At 40.5% G+C, this 26276-nt stretch overlaps 1 protein-coding gene and 1 pseudogene across 1 annotated transcript; both read left to right on the top strand.

The window, feature by feature from the left end:
• Nucleotides 1-1389: 1389 nt before the first annotated feature.
• yeats4 (YEATS domain containing 4) lies at nt 1390-9110 on the top strand. The gene is made up of 7 exons (XM_034163080.1): nt 1390-1440; nt 6034-6153; nt 6230-6296; nt 6439-6533; nt 6690-6779; nt 8700-8787; nt 8878-9110. Exons 1-7 carry the CDS (start codon nt 1390-1392, stop codon nt 9045-9047), a joined length of 681 nt encoding a protein of 226 aa, XP_034018971.1. The 3' UTR covers nt 9048-9110.
• A 149-nt stretch (nt 9111-9259) lies between these two features.
• Nucleotides 9260-22191, top strand: LOC117504492 (annotated as a pseudogene).
• The last annotated feature ends 4085 nt before the right edge of the window (nt 22192-26276 follow it).

Genomic DNA, 26276 nt, shown 5'->3' with positions numbered 1-26276 from the left:
TTGGCAAAAAGTAAAATAATAAGATGGGCTGACAGCCAGAAATCAACTTCGGGCAATTTACTTGTTATAAATGCTAAAATGTTTAGATGATTGGCTTCAGTGTAAGTCGAAAGTCACTAATTCCAATTTGTTGTGTGAAAAGTGTCCAATGTTAGAATTGCCAATGTCCAAATATTTATGCAGCTTCATATTTTGGCTGTTTTAACACTTAGTTTTTAAATCCTTCTGCACCTTAGAGTTTTTGATCTGAATAGTAACAATGGTAAATACACAACACTGTAATTGTGTAGATTTCTGAGCTCTGTTTGTATTTAATTTGTCATCAAAGCAACAAAGATATTTTCAGGTCTACATCTGCTGGAGAAGAATCGGTCCTGTCCTGTGAAGACTTGCTGCCTCGCTCCAACACTCTAAGAAAGTCAAGATTATATTGCAGTGTAATATTCATATTTTACTTGACATAATTCTAATTATCTTCTATATTAATCTTTGAATATAAATTTGAAGTTTGGTAATATTTATTGAAAGCTGTTGGCAACTGTAAGTGTAAATAATGGACATCTGATGATGTGATTTCAAAGATAAGTGTGCTTTCAGGTTTCTAGGATCAGTCATTAATATCTGGGTATAAATGTGAGACACCCTGCAGGATTTTGTCCAGATTCAGTTTTTGCCAGGTAACTCCACACACACCACCATCAACACAGCCGGGAAATAAAAACCCGTCACTGGCCCTGTAGTTCACATGGGCTATTCAGAGACATATTCTTAATATGTTGCAGAAATCTGAAGAACAAATTAAATCTAGCAAAAGTTAAGTCAATTTAAGTTTAATATGGTTAAATTAAGTACAGTATGTGTTCATTTTGAAATGGTCCAAGCATATTGTGGAAGGAAATCAATATTTGTTTTCTTTATTAGTATTGTAAATATTTATGGAACTAAGCAGACCTGATAACATGCTGGGTCTGAGATTAATAATTCCTCTGGCCTTGTATAAAAACTAACTTTTAATACAGTACTTTTAATTGGGTAGTTCCTCCATATTTGGATTAGTATATTTTTGGGGGGAGAGGTTTTTTTTTCCCATGTGTGACTCAGTAATAAAATAAAGCTTATTTTTTACAGTAACAAAGTGTGGTTTGTTAAAATCATTACTTTTTTTTTTTTTGTGGTTTTCAAATCCCGGAACCTTTCTTTTGCGTGTATGTTTCACACCGGGCGTGTGGAGACCAAACGTTTCCGGTGCTTGTTTCGCTAGCGGCTCGACCGCTTTCTGGATTAAATGACTTGTGATTTAATGGCCAGTTATCGGATGGAAAAACGAACAGAAGAGAGAATCATTTCGAGCTTTCAACAGAATCAACTTCGCATCCTGTTCTCTGTACTATGTTCAAAAAGATGAGTGAATTTGGTCCAGATTCCGGGGGAAGAGTTAAGGTAACACAAGTCTTAAAAAAAAATATTCAAAAGCTCCACATTTAAGTTTCCACACAGAATTAATGGACTTAGAATTTAGTTACTTGTCTTGGGTGTGATTTTATTTTCTCTTAAAGTGAGTATCTTAAGGTACAATGGGAGTTCTTTACGTTTGCAACGTTAATAAGTTAATATTTTATAACTTTAAATTGTTAAATGACAGAAAACTTAATCCAGGTTATTATTTGAACCGGAGATTGTGATAAAATTTCACTAGTCACAGTCTTGCGTTCTACTGTAAAATGACATTGCGTGCAGAGGGTGCTGTTTAGTCATGTGGCCAAACAATTCCAGATGTATCTACAGCAGGAAACCTTGAGTATGACAATTGTCAAATTGGATAATCCTGCTTGCAAACGTAAGGTGCGAGTGCACGTACAGTTCATAATTAGGTTAGGATGCGCATTCTTGAAGTGTACAACAGGTGGCAGCAATGCATTCCACTTTTGCCAGTACTGATGAAAAATTGTCATCCTATTCATGCTGGTTGTACATTTAATCCTGCATGTGTAGTATCATGTTTCGGTGGTTGTGATTTAGTCCGATATGAGCGTCAACGTGGTTGCCTCGTCCAGCAGGTGGCAGACATGTCTATGGGATTTTGCATATGCAAAACCAGTCGGAGTGATGCAAGATAATAGCATTTTCTGAGTTGTTGCTGATACAAGTGTAACAGGATTCACGGATCTACTCACCCATGTTTTTCTGCAAGTGCCCAACGCACATTATAGGCCAGATTACTCATTCCGTGGGAATTACATGCTAAAAGTGATTTTTGCGTACAAAATCTAAACCTAACTTTGCTCATTTGTCTATTTGACTTATTTCTTACAGAAGTATTGTTTTTCTTTTTTATTGTTGTTTATGCACCTATTACAGTTTACAGAAGGGTGAGGGATGATAATGTTCAATAAAATTTTTCTGATGCTGATGATCAGGATGAACTTGATTCTCTGGAATCAAGATTTGACAGGGAAAAGGTTGTTATAGTAGATGGACAAGCTGTTATACAGGGTGTGAGGAAGGTTCCTGGCATGCATACAGTTGGTGATCTGGCAGATGAATCTGTCAAGAGGGCTGACAAAATGCTGCAGTGGTATAATGAAGGTTGCATAATATTTGACCAGTATATAACTGGATCTCTGAAAGAAAAAACACATCAAGCAAGCAGGATCTATACAACCAGTGAGATTCATTATGCAAGAGGCACTGAATATACACTATACACAATGTCAACATGAAGCTTCTGTTGTCCCATGCAGACACCAAGTTCCAGCTCAGAATTTTTGGAGAACAGCCTGCTAGGCAGTTTGCTGAGAGGTTAGATTAGAATCAATAGAACTTTATTGATCCCTTGGGAAAACTCCCTCAGGGATACTGCGGTTCCAGCAGCACACAGGGTAAGAAGCACACAGAGTATAAAAAGTTTTCTGAAAAAAATTGATAGTATCAAAAATTAGTGACAAGGGACATGTCTATGGAACTCGCCCTAATATAATTAGTCAGCAAATCACTACTCATAATCATGAAGAGGCTGATACACAGATTCCACTTGATGTTATTGATGCAACAACTCAAGGAATGTCAACACAAGATGTATAGTGTGGTCCCCTGACACAGATGTTTTTCTTTTGTTGTTGGATCATGTTGCAAATCACACTGTTATAGGACAGCTGAAGAGGAAAGTTTTTCCATGCAGTTGACATAAAGGTGCCATACCATTGGCCTGGAGAAGACAAAGGCTTTGATTGGGCTCCCATAATTTCACTGGGGGGAGGAAGGGTGGGGGCAAGTTCTCAACATATTGAAAAACATGGATCATCAAGTTTTTGCAGCTTCCTCGATGCAGTTAAGTCATCAGAACATTGCAGATGTTTGGATGTACGGATACTTTTACTGAGTTGGCTTCTGCTTGTATTGAGGGTTTTGTTTGTAGTGGCTATGCTGGCAGAAGGTCATGTGTTGCACTTTCTGAACTCCGATGGGAGCTTCTCAAGGTTAAGAATTTGGATGGGGAAAAGCTGCCTCTAACACTAGGCAGTCTCAGACCACATTATACAGCATGCCAATTTCATGTCCAAGAGGAATAAAAGCTATGGAGAACCAAAGCTGAACAATTTGATCCCAGAGGGCAATGGATGGAAGATTAATGAGGGTGGGAACCTTGTTCCAGTACAATGTCTTGAAAACCCAGCTCCACCACCTGCTGTACTGGAGCTAGTGAAATGTGGGTGCAAGGGTTCATGCCAGAAGAAGAACTTACCATGCAACGCACTGTGCAAATGTCAAGACTGTGACAATGTTAAAAACTACCATGTGTGCCATGATGATGACATTTGAAGATTTCCCTTGCTTAATTGACAATTTTGGTGTGAAAATGTATAAATATTTTGGTGAATAAAACTGAAGTTATACAAGATATCAACTTGATATTTGGTGAACCTCTCAAAGGTAGTGGGTGCTCAGGGCTTGCAAGACTTAATAATTTTTCAGCAGATCATTTTTGAGAAATGACAATTCATAACAAAATGGTCTTGCCAGAAATCAATAGCTAACCTCAAAAGATGGCATCCATATTTGGGCGATCAACCCCCCCCCCCTCCATACTTGAAAGCAAATTACCACCCAAACCTTTCTGAATATTTGTACCCCCAGACTCTTTAATAATAATAATAATAATAAATCACTTTTGGCACATATTTCCCACAGCACCCAACATTAGTTACATGAGAAAGCTGACTCTTACTGTGCTGTAAGTGATGTCCGTGCACCGTTGTGCTGCTGATATAGACCCTGAGGCCCACTGGTGTCCAATGCAGGTTAAAAAGTGACTCCTGGACCATCATAGCAAATATTGTTTCATATTGAACCCTTCACAAACAAAAGCTTAGGCATATAAGAAAGATTCTGCCCTCCTGTCAACAAATCCTGAGCCCATATTGTAAACCAGTTTATGGATTTTAGTAAAACTTAAACAAAGGTAAATGAAATAAAACTAATTTGTCTGCTGTTCATGATTAAACCAAACCCTTCCACGGAAGAAAGCTATAACAGTCAGTTGGTACGAGATCAATCTGCTGAGAGTTTTCATTGATTAATCAATTTGGTCAGTTGTCAATCATAAATGTCAGTGCGGATTTGTTGTTTTCCTTTTTTGTATGAGTTTTTATGTTATTTGTAGGTGTCGCCTGAGAATGTTTGCTTTTGTGTTCATTGTTTTGATATTTGGGAATTTGATGTGTTTTGTGGATCTGGAGATGGCGTTCGACCGTGTCCCTCGGGGCACCCTGTGGGGAGTGCTCTGGGAGTACGGGGCACTGGGTCCTTTGCTAAGGGCTATCCGGTCCCTGTACAACCGCAGCAGGAGCTTGGTTCGCATTGCCGGTAGTAAGTCAGACCTGTTTCCAGTGCACGTTGGCCTCCGCCAGGGCTGCCCTTTGTCACCGGTTCTGTTCATTATTTTTATGGACAGAATTTCTAGGTGCAGCCAGGGTGTAGAGGGGGTCTGGTTTGGGAACCACAGAATCTCGTCTCTGCTGTTTGCGGATGATGTGGTTCTGTTGGCTTCGTCAAATCAGGACCTTCAGCGTGCACTGGGGCTGTTTGCAGCCGAGTGTGAAGCATCTGGGAAGAAAATCAGCACCTCCAAATCCGAGGCCATGGTTCTCGACCGGAAAAAGGTGCTTTGCCCTCTTCAGGTCGGTGGAGTGTCCTTGCCTCAAGTGGAGGAGTTTAAGTATCTCGGGGTCTTGTTCACGAGTGAGGGACGGATGGAGTGTGAGATCGATAGACGGATCGGTGCAGCATCTGCAGTGATGCGGTCGCTGTATCGGACCGTCGTGGTGAAGAGAGAGCTGAGTAGGGGGGCAAAGCTCTCGATTTACCGATCGATCTACGTTCCGATCCTCACTTATGGTCATGAGATTTGGCTCATGACCGAAAGAACGAGATCGCGAGTACAAGCGGCCGAGATGAGTTTCCTCCACAGGGTGGCTGGGCGCTCCCTTAGAGATAGGGTGAGGAGCTCAGTCACTCGGGAGGAGCTCGGAGTCGAGCCGCTGCTCCTCCATGTCGAAAGGAGTCAGTTGAGGTGTCTCGGGCATCTTTTCCGGATGCCCCCTGGACGCCTCGCTGGAGAGGTGTTCCGGGCACGTCCCATTGGGAGGAGGCCCCGGGGAAGACCCAGGACACGCTGGAGGGACTACATCTCTCGGCTGGCTTGGGAACGCCTTGGAGTTCCCCCGGAGGAGCTGGGGGAGGTGTGTGTGGATCGGGAGGTCTGGGCGGCTTTGCTTGAGCTGCTGCCCCCCGCGACCCGACTCCGGATAAAGCGGAAGAAAATGGATGGCTGGATGGATGGATGGATGGATGTGTATGATCAATAGTTGCAGCCTTGCCTAAAACTCATCCGGTCCAGTTGGTGAAAGTTGAGCATTTAACATTTTTATGTTTTCAAATGAGTTTGTCCTTCATTTTGTTTCTGCGCATTTTCAAATTTTGAACACATTGTTTCCACGTGTCTTAATGAGGTTTTGGTGTGTGTGATCTGTACAGGGAGTGACCATTGTGAAGCCCATTGTGTTTGGAAACGTTGCTCGCTACTTTGGCAAGAAGAGAGAAGAGGACGGGCACACGCATCAGTGGTCTGTCTACGTGAAGCCTTACAGAAATGAGGTTAGAGGTCAACCTTAAAGCTCAGGACACGATCCACTAATGTGCATTAAAAATAATAATAATCCTGTGTGTTCAGGATATGTCTGCTTATGTGAAGAAAATACAATTCAAGCTACATGAGAGCTACGGAAACCCACTGAGAGGTAAGTGGTTACCTGCCTAGATCTTGTAAATGGATGCTTATCTTCAGTCGTTTCCCTCTGAACCTGCATTGTCGTGTAAAAATGGAATAATTGTGGTTTAACTTTAAGCTGGTTGTGTGTTGCCTGGTTGTCTGCCTACCAGTGGTGACCAAGCCGCCGTATGAGATCACAGAGACGGGCTGGGGGGAATTTGAAATCGCCATCAAGATCTTCTTCATCGACTCCAATGAGAGATCTGTAAGATCCTCACTAATGAACATTAGCTAACGTACACAATAACGTAAATGTTCCTGTTCTCAGGAGTGATGAAGGGAGTTCATTTTGAACCAGATGTTGACATGGACGTGTGCTGTAGTTGACTTGTTTGCTCTGGTTGTTCGTTTTGGGTGTTAGGTGACTCTGTACCATCTGTTGAAGTTGTTCCAGACAGACTCCAGCGCCATGCCGAAGAAGACCGTTGTCTCTGAGTTCTACGATGAAATGGTATGAGTGTCATCCTCTCCCAGCCATGTATGACCATCATAATTACTTGTATTATTTATGGCTGAAAACTACATTTGAAAAGCTGTAGTGCTTTCACTGAACTTCACCCTGTAGATTAGGGGTCTTTGTCAAGATGGCAGCAACTTTATATATAAAAAAAAACCTTTGTTTTTGTCAGTATAGTGTTAGAGAATAATAATTACTGACCTGACTATAGATTGTATATTTTATGTTACAGCCTTATTCCAAAATGGATTAAATTCATTTTTTCCCCCTCAAAATCCTACACACAATACCCCATAATGACAATGTGACAAAAGTTTTTTTTAGATTTTTGAAAATTTATGAAAAAAAAAAAAAACACCAAGAAATCATGTGTACGTAAGTATTCACAGCCTTTGCCCTGAAGCTTAAAATTGAGTTCAGGTGCATCCTGAAGTTCAGATTGACCAGGACTCTTCTTACAGCTGGCTGCCCGTCTAAACTGAGCGATTGGGGGAGAAGGCCTTAGACAGGGAGGTGACCAAGAACCCGATGGTCACTCTGTCAGAGCGCCAGCATTCCTCTGTGGAGAGAGGAGAACCTTCCAGAAGGACAACCATCTCTGCAGCAATCCACCAATCAGGCCTGTATGCTAGAGTGGCCAGACGGAAGCCACTTCTTAGTAAAAGGCACATGGCAGCCCACCTGGAGTTTGCCAAAAGGCACCTGAAGGACTCTCAGTCCATGAGAAACAAAGTTCTCTGGTCTGATGAGACAAGGATTGAACTCTTTGGCGTGAATGCCAGGTGTCATATTTGGAGGAAACCAGACACCATCCCTACAGTGAAGCATGGTGGTGGCAGCATCATGCTGTGAGGATGTTTTTCAGCGGCAGGAACTGGAAGACTAGTCAGGATTGAGGGAAAGATGAATGCAGCAATGTACAGAGACATCCTGGATGAAAACCTGCTCCATAGTGCTCTTGACCTCAGACTGGGGCGACAGTTCATCTTTCAGCAGGACAATGACCCTGAGCACACAACCAAGATATCAAAGGAGTGGCTTCAGGACAACTCTGTGAATGTCCTTGAGTGGCCCAGCCAGAGCCCAGACCTGAATCTGATTGAACAGCTCTGGGGAGATCTGAAAATGGCTGTGCACCGACGCTCCCCATCCAAATTGATGGAGCTTGAGAGGTGCTGCAAAGAGGAAAACTGCCCAGATATAGGTGCACCAAGCTTGTGGCATCATATTCAAGAAGACTTGAGGCTGAAATTGCTGCCAAAGGTGCATCAGCAAAGGGTGTGAAAACTCACGTACATGTGTTTTCTTAGTATTTTATTTTTAAGAAATTTGTTGAGTGGAATTTTGAGGGAAAAAAATTTAATTTACTCCATTTTGGAATAAGACTGTAACATAACAAAATGTGAAAAAAACAAACCCAAAGCGCTGTGAATACATTCTGGATGTACTTTATGTGGCAACATTGGATTGAACTTGGATCACACAATTTCCATGATCATTGTTGGTGGATATTTCCCTATTTGGATTATCCTCTCTACAGCGTCTCCCATCATGGCCATTGATAAGTTTGATTGTATTCTGTAAAAGTTTGAACATTGCAACAGACTTCATCTCAATATTTGTATATTTGTATACTTTGATCTTTCAATATGCAGTTCATGGTGAAAAATCCTACCAGTTGCCTCGATTTGGGTACTATGTTAAATATTTGTCGATTTGGTTCGACCTGAGAGCTTCATTAGTTTTGGGTAGCCTGGCCTTCTCCAAAAGTGACATTGGTTTGGTCTTGGGCAATCTGAGTATGAAGCTCAGATCACAGATGTCAACACATGTTGGACAATCATTTTGTCTCCATTTTACTGTCATAAACAAACCTGCTCACATGATCCGACTATGGCGTTTTCTGGTTTTCAGATCTTCCAGGATCCGACAGCCATGATGCAGCAGCTGCTGACAACATCAAGACAGCTGACACTGGGAGCATACAAGCACGAAACAGAGTGTACGTCCCACGAAGGGAACACACACATTACTTTGTTCATAAGAATCCAGGTTGTACGAAGGTGTTCTGTAACCGCCTGTGTCTTTGTAGTCGCTGACCTGGAGCAAAAGACGAAGGAGAAAATGGAAGCTGCAAAGAGGAGAACCAGCCAGGAGATCACAGAGCTAAAAGACAAACTAAAAGCCAGCAGAGAAAACATCAACCACCTCAAGGTGGAGATCAGGAAGCTGGAAGAGGACGGAGAGCACAAGGAGCACTGAAGATGGACAGAGACACACAACGCTGTCACTCGTGACAAATCTGCTCCAGGCGCACCCTAAAACTGCCACAAAACTCTTCTGCAAACACTGATTTGATTGCAGGGAGATTGAAGAGACAGTTGGAGGATTTTGTGCTCAACTGCATTTGGTTTTTTTTTTCTTCCTCTCTCTGCACGCAGAACATTTGGAGCCATTTGGCTGTGAGGAAATTTAACACAAGCCGTGTGTTGTCTTTACCTCAAAGGTAAAGAAAGCTCTGATTTCACAAGATCCCAATTAGAACTGCACAATTTGGAGAGTTAACAGGTCTATTTTTTTGTTCTTCTCTCTATTGTAGTGTTTGAATTGTCTCACAGATGAAACATTCGTGTGTCATATCACTGTAGGATAGCTCTGTACTTGAGGACCAGAGTGTATTGATGTTGCTTATGTGCATATGCTTGTGGCACTCAGCGCTACATTAATCTGTAACACAGTCATTAACTTTACATATACAGCATCGTCTGTTGTGTTAATTGTGGAGAAAATGGGATTTAATGTTGAATGAAAGAGTTCCATTGTACTACATGCCCTGATGCTATGCTGAGAGGTGGTTCAATAAAAAGGTATTGGTCAAAAATAATCTGGTAAAGAGCCAAATAAGGAGAAAAAAAATCCACTTTTTTTAAAAGGTAGTTCTGTTTCGTGGGTTGCCATTGGGCAATAATGTAGAGCAGTTCAGCGAGTTTTCAGATTCCGAGGGTGTTTGAACGCAGCGTACAGAGTTTGGTCAAACGTGTTGGTGTGAGTTCTCGCATGTACGTTATTGTGTATTTTTAACAAATATGGTCCGATACAAGGAGCCACAATGTACGCAGTGTTGTTCAAACCTTTGCGGCTGTTACTGTGGCGTTCTTATGAGCGTTTTAATAAATATTCAACTCGACTGGAAGCAGCCGCTTTGTTCAGGCTGAAAACGCTGCTGTCCTCCATCAGGACGCATTCATGGTAAGTTGGAAATTACATGCTTCATACAAAAACTAAAAGCCGTGGCCCGAGTGATTTTAAAAATAGTTTCTTCCAGCAACAGAAAACTCACCACCAGGATTCTGTCTTATTTTAATCGGTTTCTCACGTGAACTTCACTTGCTTCCCTTATTCAAAATATGGACGGCACACACGGTCATTATTTATCGTGTGTTTAAGTGTAGAAAATAGCAAAAATGTGTATGTTTAGTCGCATTATTTCCAAAATCGCCTGCTGACTGGGTTCCTTGGGCGGTCACGTGACTACGCTTTTTTTTTTTCCAGCAGTGACGTCAGAGACTGAGCTGCGCCAGGTGAACCTCAAACCATCGCGTTTGAAAAACGCCAAGTAACTGTTAACGTTACGTAACCACTTTACGTCCGTGCGGTAACTGTAATCGAAGGGGTTCGGTTCGGGAACCGTATCGTTCCCGCCAACCGCGCGCGGCTCGTGTTAACGCGGACGTCACGGTGACGTAAGCGCAGCAAACATGTCGCCTCGCTGAGGAAAGAAACTTGAGACGAGCGCTGAAATTTTCAGGTAAATATACCTTGTTTGTGGTTTTTCCTCTTCCAGTTCCTCTTTTTTGGGAATTGGCTTTTCGTCGTTAGCGTGTCGGTGCTACTCGCTAATGTTTGAAATGTTCATGCCTGCTTTATTTTAGTCTTTCGGGCACATAAATCCGTTTTTAGCTCAGTACGTTTTACTTTAAAACGAAATTCTGTATGTTTTATCCTGATTATTTAGTCGTAATTTATTTTATTTAGTCATAATTTGGCTTAATTTCTTGAGTTCGCTGCACCTGTTCACAGGAAGTGACGAAAAATCACCACAAGTCAGATTTATTTAAACATGTTTCCACAAAGATGACACATTTTAGTTAAAGTCCCGGAAATCTGCTCTGCCTTAAGCGAAAAAAAGAACAACAAAGATCACTGTGTGTTTGTCCATATTAAAGTTTATATTTAAAACTTACTCCAGATCATTATCTGGCTCTAGTGCAGCAGATAACGGAATATTTCCAGAAGAATTCTTCAGTCTCTTTAATCAATTGTTTACTGTCTTTTTTTTTCTTTGACTACTTTGTTTCTGAGTTTTGTTGTTGTATATGAGTGAAATTTTTTTGCATGGTTGTCTAATTAAAAAAAAAAAAAAATCCAGTCGGTGATGGAAGCACCAAATTCGGCACAAATACACGGTCAGGTATTGAAGAATTACACAGGGATCAAAACTTAAAAATGCTCCAATCATATTGAAAACTATACCATATTATTTGTCTGAACATAAAAATTCCAAAAAGGTATAGTTTGGACTATGTGTGACTGAAAAATGTGTGCATGTAAAGGTAGTAGCAGTGTGAGCTACATCACAAAAAATTACTTAAAGATTGTTATGCGTTTTTTGTGTCCAAGTTTATCCTCAAAATAGTGTATAAAATAAACATTTCTGGAGTCGATTCTTTGTCAAATTTTCCAAAAATCTAAATGCATAGCACATTTTTTGTTCTTGTGAGTGTAAAAAAAACATTGCCATTTGACAAAGAAGCAGGATTATCCGTTTCTGTAACATTATTGTTATACTTGACTTGAATACCTATTCCATTTCCTGTCACTGGGGAGCACAATTGCATAGTGGGTGACATCATCACATTGGAGGAATGCTGAATCCTTAAAGGCCCGGTCACACGGTGCATGGCGATCGCTGAATGAATGATAAAAGTCCCAAATCGTTGAGAAAAAGTGGACGAATGAGCGGGTACTTCTTCCATCACCGAAAACCTGAGTCCAGATCGCATAAAAGAACGAAACAAAACCGAAACTAACAAAAGAAAAACAAGCAAACGGCGACCTCGACGCTTTAAACAAAATAAAAAAAAAACATTCATGATGACGTTACTTGACAGCGGGTATCAGACCGTGTGCCAGCCTGTGATCATTTCTGCAGCCAATGTGCGCTCTCCACATCACCTGCAGGTGCGAGAGTTGTCTTTGACCACAGGTCAGTCTTCACAAAAACAACATATGCGCACACGCACGTTGCATGCTGTTGTGGCTGGAACGTTCCAGGCATAGACAGCATGCGAACGTGCACACAGCCTCTCTGGCCACAGAGGGCATGCGAACGTGCGTAAATAGTTGTTAAAACGTTCTTGCTGCTATTGTTTCTGTATGACAACATTGCTTTTCATCCCACACATGGATGAGCCACGTTCACCTCATCGAATCTTTAGTTATTGATCCGTTCAGATATCGTCAGTGTTCGTGCAACGTCAGACTTGAGAGGTTGGACGACAATCAAACAAAATGCTGACTGCGGGAACTACGCAAACGATGAGGAACCATCAAGACAGAAAGCAAAATGGATTACAGATGAATTGAAGTTGTCGTCGGGATTCATTCACATTTTTCAACAGTTTGGAAATTCTGACAAATGGCAGCTACAGGAACAAAGCTGGACGATGGTTAAACAGTCTCCCTGAAAGCCAACATAAGTCCAGATTTCTTATTTCGTTTTGGCTTCGGTGTCCTTCCTTAGTGTCGTGTGACCGGGGCTTTAAACCTGAGTTGATAAAAGTTGGCGGTTTGTTTTTCAGCGTTTTGATTGAAATGCATTTTGGTGACTCTGGTGGAGAAAATATTTATATTTTAGTTTCTCTCGTTTGCACAGGTTACCATAGTGAATCTGGTGTGGATCCACATCTTGATTTAACACTGATTTCTACCCTTTCTGATGCAACTTTGACTTACAAGGAGAATGTGAAACTTGACATTTAAACTCGCAACCTTTTCGTCTGTCTTACACCATTGTTTTGTTGAATATTGCTCAGTATGTTTTTTGTTTGTTTGTTTTTTACTTTCTGGCATTTGGAGTGTAAATTGGTTCAACAGTTTCAGGCAAACTTTATTCTTGTTGCTCTTTTCTGGAAGGGTTTGGTTGGTCAGAGAAATTGCTGTACAGTTTCTGCACTTTGACATGCATGTGTTTAATTTGACTTGAGGCTGCTGCTGTTGTTTGTGTCATCACATCAGACTTGCTGGCCTTTGTTTTGGTCACGGTGCACAGAGCTCCATTGTTGTCCCAGCGTCTGTATGCTGTTAAAGTCTGTTGACGTTTTCAAGTTCTCTGATGGATGTGAAGAGGCACCACGTCAGCTGGTGTGTCTGGAATATTGGATCAGCCTCTTGGTTGTGTCATGCCAGATGCGGGCTTTTTGTTAGGTGTGTTTATGTGAAGTTGGAATGGTTGAGAAGTGCTAATGAAGCAGGATCACGGCTAATAAGCACATGTGCGCTGTGATTGTTGGATAATGTGAGGATAAGGAGGTCTCTCATTAAGTCTACTTGTGCTTGCGGACTTCATATTGTCATATATTTACTGGTTTTCTCCACTTTCCATTCAAAGTTTGACAGTAAGAAGCTGCACAGACAAAAAGTCATTGCTTAAAGCTGGAACGTGGTTGTTGCCTCATGTTTTGAGGGGGATGAGGAAGCAACTAGATCAGTTTCTGCTTTTGCACTGCAGCTCTTTCAGCAGTCAATGTCCAAACCGGAATGGGAGGATCTCGTCACTTAACGTGCATATCTCGCTCCAGTCAGTGTTCTTCTAAAAAAAACAACTTCTAAAAAACCCTATTATAAATTATTTCTTCCAAATCTTTAACTTGGTCAAAGTAAACTCAGCCAGAGTGCCTCAGAAAAATGCACAACAGGTTAATCACCATTTTATCCATAAACATTAAGTAACGTTGGGTACTGAATTTTAGCTATCTGTACTGTCGTACATCAATCCGGTTTGCTTTTGTATTAAAAGAAAACCCCACATCAATATGTCTAATAAGATTGAAAGTACAAAGTAATAACTACATGCCTTGAGAGATGCCACTGAGTTCTCGTCCTGTGTTTGCACACAGCAGCCATGCAGGATATTGTTCCTGCTCCGGTTCTAAGGTTAACTCCTTTCAAAAAAATCAAATTATAGGAAGACATGACGGTCAGTGTTGCTTCCATCGGACATTTGTCTGTTCACAGTCACGCAGGTAATGCTGTTAAATGGCTGGGGCTGGTGTCACCGACCGAATGGACCCCCCTAAAAATCTGTCCACCCTGTCTTCACTGCGCATGAGTCATCAGCTGCGGTTCACAGATTATCTTAATTCTGCTTAAAAATGCACTCCAATCATCATCTGTCTCAGAGACAGATATCTGAAGCTTTTGTACAACAATCATTTCCACATAAATTCAGCATTATTTCATAACAAAAGACAGAGGAAGCAATCAGAGCGCAGCAGCCAGACGAGCTGGCTAGCTGTTGCATTCACTGTGCGTCCCTCACCTCTGTGTTTTTCGCGCAGACCTCACTTTGCTCGGGCGGTACTGACAACACGTCTGATATTTCTCTGTACAGACCTCACGGTCGGTTAATAATCCTTTATTACATCAATATTTTATCAATCTTTATTTATTTTGAATAGTCAGCTCATTTGGCATTTCATTTACCAGAGATATGCACTTTAACGTGTGTTCATTATCTTTGCATTAATGCACTGTGACCTTTATACGGACTCAGCTGAAAACAAAACAAATCTTATGGATAGTACACTACACCGCATCTTTGCATCTAGACATGTGCTTGTCTTGTCTCCACTGTTGGGTTCATAGATATTTGGATGGTGTGACGTTTTTGCTTCTGTATGTCACCACACAGCAAGGCATACGGCCCCCACTGGATTGATTCTGGTTGTGGAGTATTATTTGTTGTGCTTGACTCAGACGGCAGTATGCTCAGCATTTTCCCTGCAAGAGTAAAATTTAAAAGTGTGTGTGTATTAGGTTTGGCAGTGAGCCCATGGAGAAGCCATCAGGAAAAACAGAGCTGGAGGAGAGAGGTCTGGTGGAGGTAACTGATACACTGATGGTCATTCTGCACCAACTCACCGCACAACACAGTGTTTTCCGATTCATGTCAAGGATTCCCTTGAAAAAGTCCATGATCAATTTTTTTTAACGTATTCAGATTTTGATTTATGTGTTCTGAGCCTCACTGCTTGCTTATTTTTACTTCACTGAACATAAACTAATCTAAGGGTTATTTTCAACGAGTGTTTGTGTGAATAGTTGTTGCCAAGTTGGTCATTCTTTAAGGTGCCACAAACCCAAAAATACCATAAAAGGAGTGTTTTAATGACAGATCACAATGTAATCTGTCAGGTTTTATGTTTTTGCCCCTGTTTGTTTGTGAACCCACAGTTTTTCATATATCATGGATTTTTTTTTTTTTTTTTTTACTGAAGATTCATATCCTGATAGGTAAGAACTGATTAAATTTTCAGGGTCATAGGTTAAAGGTCAAAGTCAGGAAAAATCTTGGAAAATTGGAAATGCGTTGAACAAATTTTCAAAAATTGATAACTCTGTCAAAGATCAGAATTCTTTCATATTTGAGAGTGTTATGTAGGATGGTATCCTGCAGGGGTGGTGGCCAAGTGGTTAATGCACTTGGTTTCAGTGCAGAAGGTTCCGGGTTCAAATCCCACCCCTGCCACATTTCTCCATGTAATGTGGAGTTGCGTCAGGAAGGGCATCCGGTGTAAAAACCTGTGCCAATTCAACATGCAGATCCACCTTGGATTTGCTGTGGTGACCCCGAGTGCAAACAAGGGAGCAGCCGAAGGGACTTACTATGTAGAATGGTATCCTTTATTGGCTGACAAAGTTTGATCCGGGTCTGACCCAGAATACAGATTTTGTGGCCATTTAAATTTAACATTGAAAACCCCATTTAATTTATATCTTAATTAAACATGCCCCAGTCATTCTCATATTTGAAAGTGAAGTCAGACTGGCACTCACTATCACCTGACAAAGTTTGATCTCGATTGCAGGTTTTGTGGGCATTTGAATTTATTATTGAAAAGCCCATTTGGTGTACATGTTGCATTATATCTCAACCACCACAGTTGTATGGAGGTTCCAGTGTTATGCCTGTTTGTCTGTGTTCCAGTTATCAGTCAGAAACCAAGTACGTAAAAGCAATGACAAATTGTGCATAGCAAAGATAACCAGTGTTCTGGAAAAAGATCTGGAAAAATAATTCAGAAATTGAAAAATTTGAGGGAAAAAACCTGACAACACCACAAAAAACTTCATGTACATGAACTAAATACAGTAGTGTTCAGAATAATAGTGCTATGTGACTAAAAATTAATCCAGGTTTTGAGTATATTTTTATTGTTACATGGGAAACAAGGTACCAGTAGATTCTCACAAGTCCAACAAGACCAAGCATTCATGATATGCACACTCTTAAGGCTATGAAATTGGGCTATTAGTAAAAAGTAGAAAAAGGGGTGTTCACAATAATAGTAGCATCTGCTGTTGACGTTACATACTCAAAACTATTATGTTCAAACTGCTTTTTTTAGCAATCCTGTGAATCACTAAACTAGTATTTAGTTGTATAACCACAGTTTTTCATGATTTCTTCACATCTGCGAGGCATTAATTTTGTTGGTTTGGAACCAAGATTTTGCTCGTTTATTAGTGTGCTTGGGGTCATTGTCTTGTTGAAACACCCATTTCAAGGGCATGTGCTCTTCAGCATAAGGCAACATGACCTCTTCAAGTATTTTCAATCAATCAATCAAGTTTATTTCTAGAGCCCTTTACAACACTCAAAGTGACCAAAGTGCTTTACAACAAAATTTAAAAACAAACATGGTAAAAACAAATATCCAGCAGTAAAACCATTACAAAACAAATAAAATATGCATAAAAAATTTAATAACATAAAATAAAGCGCCATCATGCTACTGAGTGTTAAAAGCCAGCCTGAACAAATACGTCTTGAGCCTGGACTTAAAAAGCTCCAAGTCAGAGATGATTCTCATTTCAGGGGGCAATTTATTCCAAAGTTTGGGCCCAGCAACAGAGAAGGCCCGATCACCCCAGCGTTTAGACCTGGACCTGGGCACCTCCAGTAAAAGCTGATTTACAGACCTCAAAGAGTTTGAGACACGAGGATGCAAAAGCTCAGTCAAATAAGGAGGGCCAGGCCTTAAGGGCTTTAAAGACAACATCAAAATTTTAAAATCAACCCTAAAAGAGACTGGAAGCCAGTGCAAATTAAAAAGAACTGGGGTGATGTGCTGACGTCTTGATATGTTTGTTAAAAACAGGCTGCAGCATTTTGCACCAGCTGGAGACACTCAGAGATGTCTGAGGAACTCCAACATAAAGGGCATTACAATAGTCAATTCTAGAGCTGATAAAAGTGTGGATAGTTTTTTCAAGGTCAGTGTGGTTTAAAAATGGTTTAACCTTAGATAAAAGACGCAACTGATAAAAACTTGTTCTTACCACGCTGTCAATTTGTTTGTCAAATCTAAAGAATTGTCAAATACCACCCCAAGATTTCTTACTATAGGTTTCAAAGACGCAGACAACAAACCAGAACCTAGAAGAGCAGGGTCACCAAACAAAATGTAATCAGTTTTGTCCTCGTTCAAATGGAGAAAATTTTGCTGTAGCCACAGCTTTATATCAGCCATGCAGTCTGACAAACGTCTGATAGCGTCATTTGTATTTGAAGACACTGGCAGCAGGTCATCTGCATAGCAATGAAAAGACATGTTATGTCTCTCCATAATGGAGCCCAGTGGTAACATATAAAGACAAAACAAAATGGGGCCCAAAATGGAACCCTGGGGCTCCACAAGACAAGGTTGCAACAGAGGAGGACAAGTCACCTATCATGACAGAAAATGTTCTGTTCATTAGATAGGAACTAAACCACTTTAATGCTGTGCCACAAATGCCAACATGGTGCTTTAAACGAGACAAGATAATCCTGTGATCAACAGTATCAAATGCTGCTGTCAAATCAAGAAGCACTAAAAGAACTGGACATTTAGCATCAAGCGACAGAGCCACATCATTGTGACTTTGTGCTGTGCCTTGTTCTGAACCCTGACTGAAATTTTTCAAGAATAAAATTACTATCTAAGAACACTTGCAACTGTTTAAAAACAGCTTTTTCAATAATTTTTGAAATAAAAGACAAATTTGACACAGGTCTAAAATTAGATAGAACAGAAGTGTCAAGGCGTGGTTTTTTTAAGCAATGGTCTCACCACAGCATGTTTGAAAGCGTCAGGAAAACATCCTGAACTTAAAGACATATTAATTAAAATCAAAAGGGAAGGGCCAACAGTGGTGAACACTTCTTTCAGTAATTTAGCAGGAAGAAAATCTAAAGGGCAGTTAGTGACCCTCATCATTTAACAATGTCAGTGAGGGATGTCAGTGATGGGATCAAAATGATCAAACTGCAGAGTGCACAGTAGTAACAGACTCCTCCAGATTGATTCTGCAGCTTCTCAGTGCTCTCACTGACATCACCTTATCCACAAAAAAGTGTAAGAAGTCCTCACAGGTAGAAACAGTGGCATTTTCAAAATGAGGGGTGCGGGGTTCACAACTGAATTAATTGTGTTGAACAACACGAGGGCTATGTCCATTTGTGGAAATAATGTCAGACAGATACTGGGATTTAGCTTCCTTCACTGCCCTCTGATACTGAGCAAGATTGTCCTTAAGAATCTCCAATGACACGTTGTCTGTCCTTCTTCCAGCGACGTTCTGTGTCTGCAGCGCTGCCTGGTTGCACGAGTAGTGTCATTTAGCCAGGGGTCAGCCCTTGGTTTAGAAGACCTGCACCTAAAAGGAGCAATTTTGTCAAGGATCCCAGTACAGGTGGTATGGAAAAACGATAAAAGGCTATCTAGGCCTTGAGGGAGAGATTCTTCATAATAAGTAGAAATCTCCATATTCACAAAAGCAGTTGCAAATTCCCCAGCAGTTGAAGAAGTAATATCCTGCGGCGAGAAGGTGGGGCGGGAGGCTTACTGACAGGTGGAGGAGCAAGAACATCAAAAAGAATTGAGAAATGATCTGAAATGGGAGTGTCTGATATTTCTGTAAGAGACACTATGAGCCCATGAGTGATAATCAAGTCCAGAGTGTGTCCAGCATTGTGGGTTGGTTTATCCACAATCTGAGTTAAAGCAAAGATGTCAGAAGACGTTTAAAGTCAGTGGCTTTATTTTGACATATCCAAACTGATCCATGATACCTGGTATGCGATATATAGGCCCAACACCATAGTAGGAGAAACATGCCCATATCATGATGCTTGCACCACCATTCTTCACTGTGAACTGTGGCTTGAATTCAGAGTTTGGGGGTCGTCTCACAAACTGTCTGCGGCCCTTAGACCCAAAAAGAACAATTTTACTCTCATCAGTCCACAAAATTTCCACCATTTCTCTTTAGGCCAGTTGATGTGTTCTTTGGCAGATTGTAACCTCTTCTGCACGTCTTTTATTTAACAGAGGGACTTTGCGGGGGATTCTTGCAAAAAATAGCTTCACACAGGCGTCTTCTAACTGTCACAGCACTTACAGGTAACTCCAGACTGTCTTTGATCATCCTGGAGCTGATCAATGGGTGAGCCTTTACCATTCTGGTTATTCTTCTATCCATTTTGATGGTTGTTTTCCATTTTCTTCCACGTGTCTCTGTGTTTTTTTTGTTGTTTTTTTTTTTTTGTCCATTTTAAAGCATTGGAGATCATCATAGATGAACAGCCTATAATTTTTCGCACCTGCGTATACGTTTTCCCCTCCCAATCAACTTTTTAATAAAACTACACTGTTCTTTTGAATAATGTCTTGAACGTCCCATTTCCTCAGGCTTTCAAAGACAAAAGCATGTTCAACAGGTGCTGGCTTCATCCTTAAATAAGGGACACCTGATTCACACCTGTTTGTTCCACAAAATTGAGGAACTCACTGACTGAATGCCACACTACTATTATTGTGAACACCCCTTTTCTACTTTTTTTTTTACTAATAACCCAATTTCATAGCCTTAAGAGTGTGCATATTATGAATGCTTGGTCTTGTTGGATTTGTGAGAATCTACTTAATCTACTGGTACCTTGTTTCCCATGTACAATAAGAAATATACTCAAAACCTGGATTAATCTTTTTAGTCACATAGCACTATTATTCTGAACACTACTGTACATACTCCTGACATTTGATCACATCCTACTTATTAGCTTATGAAAAGTCAGTTCTAACAGGACTTTGACCGTGAAAATGTTTTCCAAGGTAAAATTTTGTGGAATTGGAAACTAGTGTTGGCAGAGGTTTGTGCTCAGCGAATGCGGTGCTCTAGTTTACTGTGCACTGGCGTGTGAACGGTGCCCATATCCCACCATCTGTGTCGTGAGCCATTTCTCCTCTTCTCTGTGTGCACGTGTTCCATGTAGGTGGATGGTGGCATTTTGAGAGGCACTGAGGGTGGAGAGGTCACAACCCCGAGGAGAGGGAGCTCTTCTCGCAAGAGCTTCCGTCTGGACTACCGACTGGAGGTAGAGACCCCACCTCCTCTCCCACCTCTAACCTCCTTTATCTTAACTTTAAACTTTTTCATCGTCGTCTTATTTTCAGTGTCGGCTGGTAAAGAGTTAATTTGTGTTCTTTTTGTTGGTTTACATGAAGTCATTTTTTTTTGTAATCTTGGACTTTGATGACAGGAGGAGGTCACAAAGTCCTGCCGGGACAAACACGGCCGCTGGACCAACCCCTGGCCCACATGGCAGTTCCCGTCCTACACGACCCTCCTCAAGTTCCTGTTGCTGGACAAAAATCACAGCAACGTCCCAGCGAGTAAAGAGGTTTGTAAATATTCCATATGTGACTAAACTCTAAATCTCAGATAATCCAATCCCCCCCCCCCCCCCAAAAAAACCCTTTATACTTTTACTCCTCACCCTTCTCTCGCATGGCTTCTTTAGGTTCTAGATGGAGAGCTTCCGGTGATGGTACCTTACTTTGTTCAGAACCCGGACCGGTCTGGCTGCGATCCAGGACTGAGAGTCACCTGGCTGGGTCACGCCACGGTTCTCGTTGAAATGGATGGTGTGAATATTCTGACTGATCCGATTTTCAGCCAGCGGGCCTCGCCGGTCCAGTTCATGGGTCATAAACGGTTCAGAGGACCCCCCTGCACTGTGGAGCAGGTTATTTATTTCACTGTGTTCCTCTGATTATATAATGAACATCTCCATCACACATGACATCACAAAGTTTGATTTCCTGTTTGTCGTATTTCTGACAGCTGCCGCGGATCGACGCCGTGGTCATCAGTCACTCTCATTATGACCACCTGGACGTGGGATCCGTGTCCAGCCTGAACGCTCGCTTTGGAGGGGAGCTACGCTGGTACGAATAACGGACTAAAACTGACTCTGTTTAGTTTCACCGCATGCTTGATGACTCGAAGGTGGAGGATTGATTTGGACTGAATTTAGTGGAGGACCTTGAGTCTGGGAAGAACTAAGTTCTCATTCAAAATGTTTTCTTGAATTGCTTTCCCAGTATTTAAAGACCTGGCCTTATGACATCACAAAGAGTTGCAGGCAGCCGTGTGTGTTTCTGTAGCTCGGAGCTAACAGGTTTTTTTTTTGTGTGTGTTCTTTAGGTTCGTGCCCCTCGGGCTGCTGGACTGGATGGTGAAGATGGGCTGTGAGAACGTGATGGAGCTGGATTGGTGGGGAGAACTGTGTCCCAAGTCATGATGATATCACGTTTGTTTTTACGCCGGCTCAGCACTGGAGCAAACGTACTGCGCTGGATGATAATAAGGCACTCCTATTTAAAAAAAAAAAATAATAATAATAATACATCATGTTTTTAATGTGATTTCACAAATGAAATGTTTTGAACCTTGAATATTAAAAGATGCCCCCCAACCCCTCCCCTTTCCATGTTCAGTCTCTGTGGGGGAGCTGGTCTGTCTTAGGTCCAAGCATCGTTTCTTCTTCGCTGGTGACACCGGCTACTGCTCTGCTTTCAAAGAGATCGGCCAACGGTTTGGACCGTTTGACCTGGCAGCAATCCCTATCGGAGCCTACCTGCCCAGTATTGTACCAAATACACACAGTACAAACACTATGGAAAAACTCGAGATGGGCCTGAACCAATCCTATATTGGTATAGACTCCAATACTGATGTCATTCACGCACTGGATATCAGATGGGCAGAGCCAGACCAGATTCTCGTCCACATCTAATGCTGGACCCGCAATCCTGCTGTAACATATCATTAGTTGTCTCAACCATCCAGTCTCCATTTTATCGTGAGCCTGTGACACCTGCAGTCTGCATCTGAGTGAGCAGATAAAATTAGTTTTGGTTTGACTAGAATGACGTTAGATTTTGAGATGATTCAGTCTGCAAACACCAAAAAGCAAGACTGCTGGTCGTATTGCGAGTAAAGCCAACATGTTGAGGGGTCTAAGTACGGTTGTGTTGAACTTTATAACCGGTTTAACCAACACCTGCAGAGGTTTCATGCTACAGACTATCAGAGTTCATGTTTGCTGATGCGTGTCACGCCCTATGTGTGAGAGTCTGTGACATATAGTTTTAAAATAGTACCTGGATGATTATATGACAATAGAAGAAAGTATCCTACACATCTTGATTTAGTTCAACCCTCTGTGGTATTCAACACTCTCCAGAGTGATAAATTGTGGTGTAGTATAATAGACTTCTCAAAATTCAGAATAATATCTCTAAAATTGGCTCAACCATTATTTTAAACACAAAGCACTATTTTTTAATAAAATATACTAATTATAAGATGCTATAATGTTGGTCTATGTGGATACTGTTTTACAAACACCAAAATTTGACTTAGTCCTATAATTCAAATAGTGAGTGGGACAGTTACATAATCAGACATAAATTAATTCAGATTTGTCACAGACTCTACGCAAAATTTCCAAATTAACCACATCAACCAATTTCACATTTTGTCTGTTTTAGGTTCATCTAATCTGCAAATAGTTTAATCTGGATGAAGTATTGTTTGTTTAGGACTGATAAAAAACATGAGAGGCCCAAAAGAACTTGCACATTAAGTGCTAAAACACGAAACACCAGCAGTAGTGGTGTAAATGAAGAAAGAACTGAAAAAGGTGCATCAGGGAACGAACGAACAAGAAAATATAGGGAAAAGATCCTTGGAGACCCTGCTAGACATGAGGCTATCAAAGAAAAGGACAGAATAAGAAACAAAGGAGATAGAAGAAATAAGGATCCAGTAAGAAAGCAATTACATAGGGAACGAGTGCGTCAGACAGTGCAAAGATATAGAGCCAAACTGAAACTTCGACTTCCAGGGAAGGACCAACCAAAGAGATACATGAATAAAATTTTGGATTATGTTGCACTAGACATTGGTCTTCATAATGGGTCTCAATTCAAAGAAAAGTACTTACTTTGATTTTTGTCTTAATGTGACACAGCTTAAGACACCTTGATTGTGACTGACCTGATACCTTTGGTGGTAGTTGATATTGTTCTGTTGAAAAACCCAATGACAACCAATGTGTTTTTTTTTTTAAGATTTTCCAGATAGAGCCTTCTTCATGTCCTTCATTTTGCAGAGTGCATCGGTCCCTTTCCCAGTAAAATACCCCAACATTCTCAAATGTGTCAAGTCTGCATGGTCCCAAGATTCATGTATTTTATGTATTAATTATGGCACCTTGCATGTTTTAGAGGTGGATCCAAAGGAGTAACCAGAGTTGTGAAGAGCCATAAATGTTTTTCCAGATACCTTGGCTTGGTTATCAGTGTATGTAAACCTTTGATCTTAATCTTATTGTTTGGTAACATAAAATCTGTTGAGTTGTTTGAAAGTTTAAGGCAACGTATATGTAAATTTACAGCCTCAAATGTGTAAGTGGTGTTTGGTAATGATCTGTAGGTGTCTGTGCAGGTCATGCACATTTGAAGTTCTGCCAAATCTAATGATTAGTGGAAAGTAAGCTTTTGTGTCCACTGGGAACCTCTTTACCAGACATTGTATGTTTAAGATTTCTACACCATTTCAACAACAGTACTTAACTTTGCAACAGCTAAGCTTTACGTAGAACTTTATCTTAAAATAATACTGTTTCTAATGTAGCATTTCAGTAGGAATCTTTGTAGTTGGTTTATCACCAAGTATCTTGCATGCTTTAAGAGATACTCAGTGGACACAAGGCCAAACAAATTGTCACAAATGTGTAAATTGTGGAATGGCAAAAACTACAACTGTGTGAATTAAATGTTCATGAGATTTGCAGTAATTTGCTACATGTAGAAAACTGCTCATAAATTAAGCCCAGATATGGGCTTATATCCATTGAGATCACAGCAGTTTCGACTTAAAAATTTGGTTCTGAATATGGTTCTTGTATTGCAAGTACTAGTTTCTGCACATATTCAGGCTTTAATGTTTTATATCTACTTGTTTATATGAGTGAGTGTCTCTTGGCAAGCACAAATGACCTTTATGCTCTCTTCATTCTGCCTGTAGGTGTGTTGTTTGTGCACTGGAGATCACAACACTGATTTCCAAAATAATCGGTCTTTGCTCAAACCAGGGTCACATAGTTTTTTCGGGTACTTTCTCTTTGCACATTCTTTAAGTATGACGGTGCAGTCATCGTAAAATGGTCCTGTGACTTTTTTTCCTCGTCAAAATTGTGAGATAATTGAAATCGGGTAACGTCACCTTTCAGGCTATTAACTTGAAATGAATATGTAATGCAGTATCACGAACCAGCCTTCATGTGACTAGCAAAAGCATCATGAAAAAAAACTGTATTGAACAAACTTTAACTGCAGATGTGAATGCAACATTTTCTAATTGACTGTGGGTGCAAAATAAATAAAGAAATTCTAAGGTGAAGTAAGATGTAAATATCATGTGGAAATTGACGTAATGTTAAATGTGGTGCATGTCAGGCTATGTGTTGTATCGGGATAAAGTTACATGTTCGGTGGGTTACAAGTGGCAGTATTTTGTGTACAGTCTGACCCTGGTGTGACTCTGACATGTTTTCTTGTCTGTCACTTTGCTGCTGTGTGTACAAATATCTACCATAGTATTCTTATTCCTGATTTGTTTTGTTTTTTTGTTTTTTTTAGAAACGGCAGGTTTAATTACTATATATTGTGTGTTAAATATATTTAGTAAATTATTAAATTTAACTTGGTGACACTCTTTTGTAGGTGTTCAAGTGCAAAACGGTGCCCCGAACCATAATTTTCACCACCAGCATTTTTCTATGCTGAACTTTGGTCCTTGTTGACTGTGCCCACTTAAGCAGTTATGGAAGAGTGTTCCTTAAACTCAGCCTCTCTGATTTAATGTAGTCTTGGCTGTAGTTAATGGTTTGAATAGTAATAGTAATAATGAGAATGTTCAAGTTTTCAAATCTGAAAGGTTGGATTAAATTAGGCCTCTGTCCTTACAAATGCTATTGTCTCAGACGTCACATACGAAATTTGTACTAAAAGTAACTTGTTGGTTGTGAGGCCGTTTCCTGTTCTGCCTTGGTAATTGTACACGTGTTAAATTCTTACCATTAACAACAAATAGTTTGATTTGCACATAATGTAACTGATATTTGAAATCACTTTATGTATCAAATGTTGTAATTTCATAACATATTGACGTAAATGACTTGAAAAAATTACTGGAAGTCCAGTAGTGCCATGATATTCATGTTCATGATAGCTTTAATGATAATGCTTATAATAGTACCCTGTTACCTTGCATGCCATACTTTATTGTGGGGGGGGGAGAGAAATACTGCTGCTTATACAAGTTCATAGTGAAATATTCAAATTTACCTTAAAGTTTTATTCTGTTAACTCAAATATTGACATGCATTTGGGGGAGGGGCAGTGTTGTCACTGGTCCTTTTTTAATTTTGTGTGCAAATCTACTTTTTTGTCCAACATTGTATTGCTTGAGTGTCTGAAAATTGTGTTGCAACTATCCATGCAGTTACTTAAAAATGCAGCTTTTGTACAGAGGTACGTTACTCTCTTTAAGAAGCATGTCAGAAAGATTTAAACTGTTCTTTCGCCATCTTAGCTGGAAAATGACATGGGAATGTGTAGGATAAAAACAAATCTGGCTCTAGAGATTTTGCCCAATTACTCCATGCCTAGCATATTTCACAGCCTGTAGGCATTGCATAGGCAAATAAACTAATTTATATGTACAAATTACTAATTAATTCTCTTATTACTTATTTATTCTCTTCAGGTAGTAATCTAAACATTTTATACGCAATAGTTGTGGTGAGACGTT

Source organism: Thalassophryne amazonica, chromosome 22, assembly GCF_902500255.1.
Source record: "Thalassophryne amazonica chromosome 22, fThaAma1.1, whole genome shotgun sequence".
Taxonomy (NCBI): domain Eukaryota; kingdom Metazoa; phylum Chordata; class Actinopteri; order Batrachoidiformes; family Batrachoididae; genus Thalassophryne; species Thalassophryne amazonica.
The sequence above is the reverse complement of the archived record's forward strand: the minus strand, read 5'-3'. Positions and strand labels throughout refer to the sequence as shown.

Coding starts and splice junctions, on each gene's coding strand:
- yeats4 (XM_034163080.1), top strand. CDS start 1,390: ATGTTCAAAAAGATGAGTGAATTTGGTCCAGATTCCGGGGGAAGAGTT. Junction 1,441..6,033: donor ATTCCGGGGGAAGAGTTAAG/GTAACACAAGTC, acceptor TGATCTGTACAG/GGAGTGACCATTGTGAAGCC. Junction 8,788..8,877: donor ATACAAGCACGAAACAGAGT/GTACGTCCCACG, acceptor GTGTCTTTGTAG/TCGCTGACCTGGAGCAAAAG.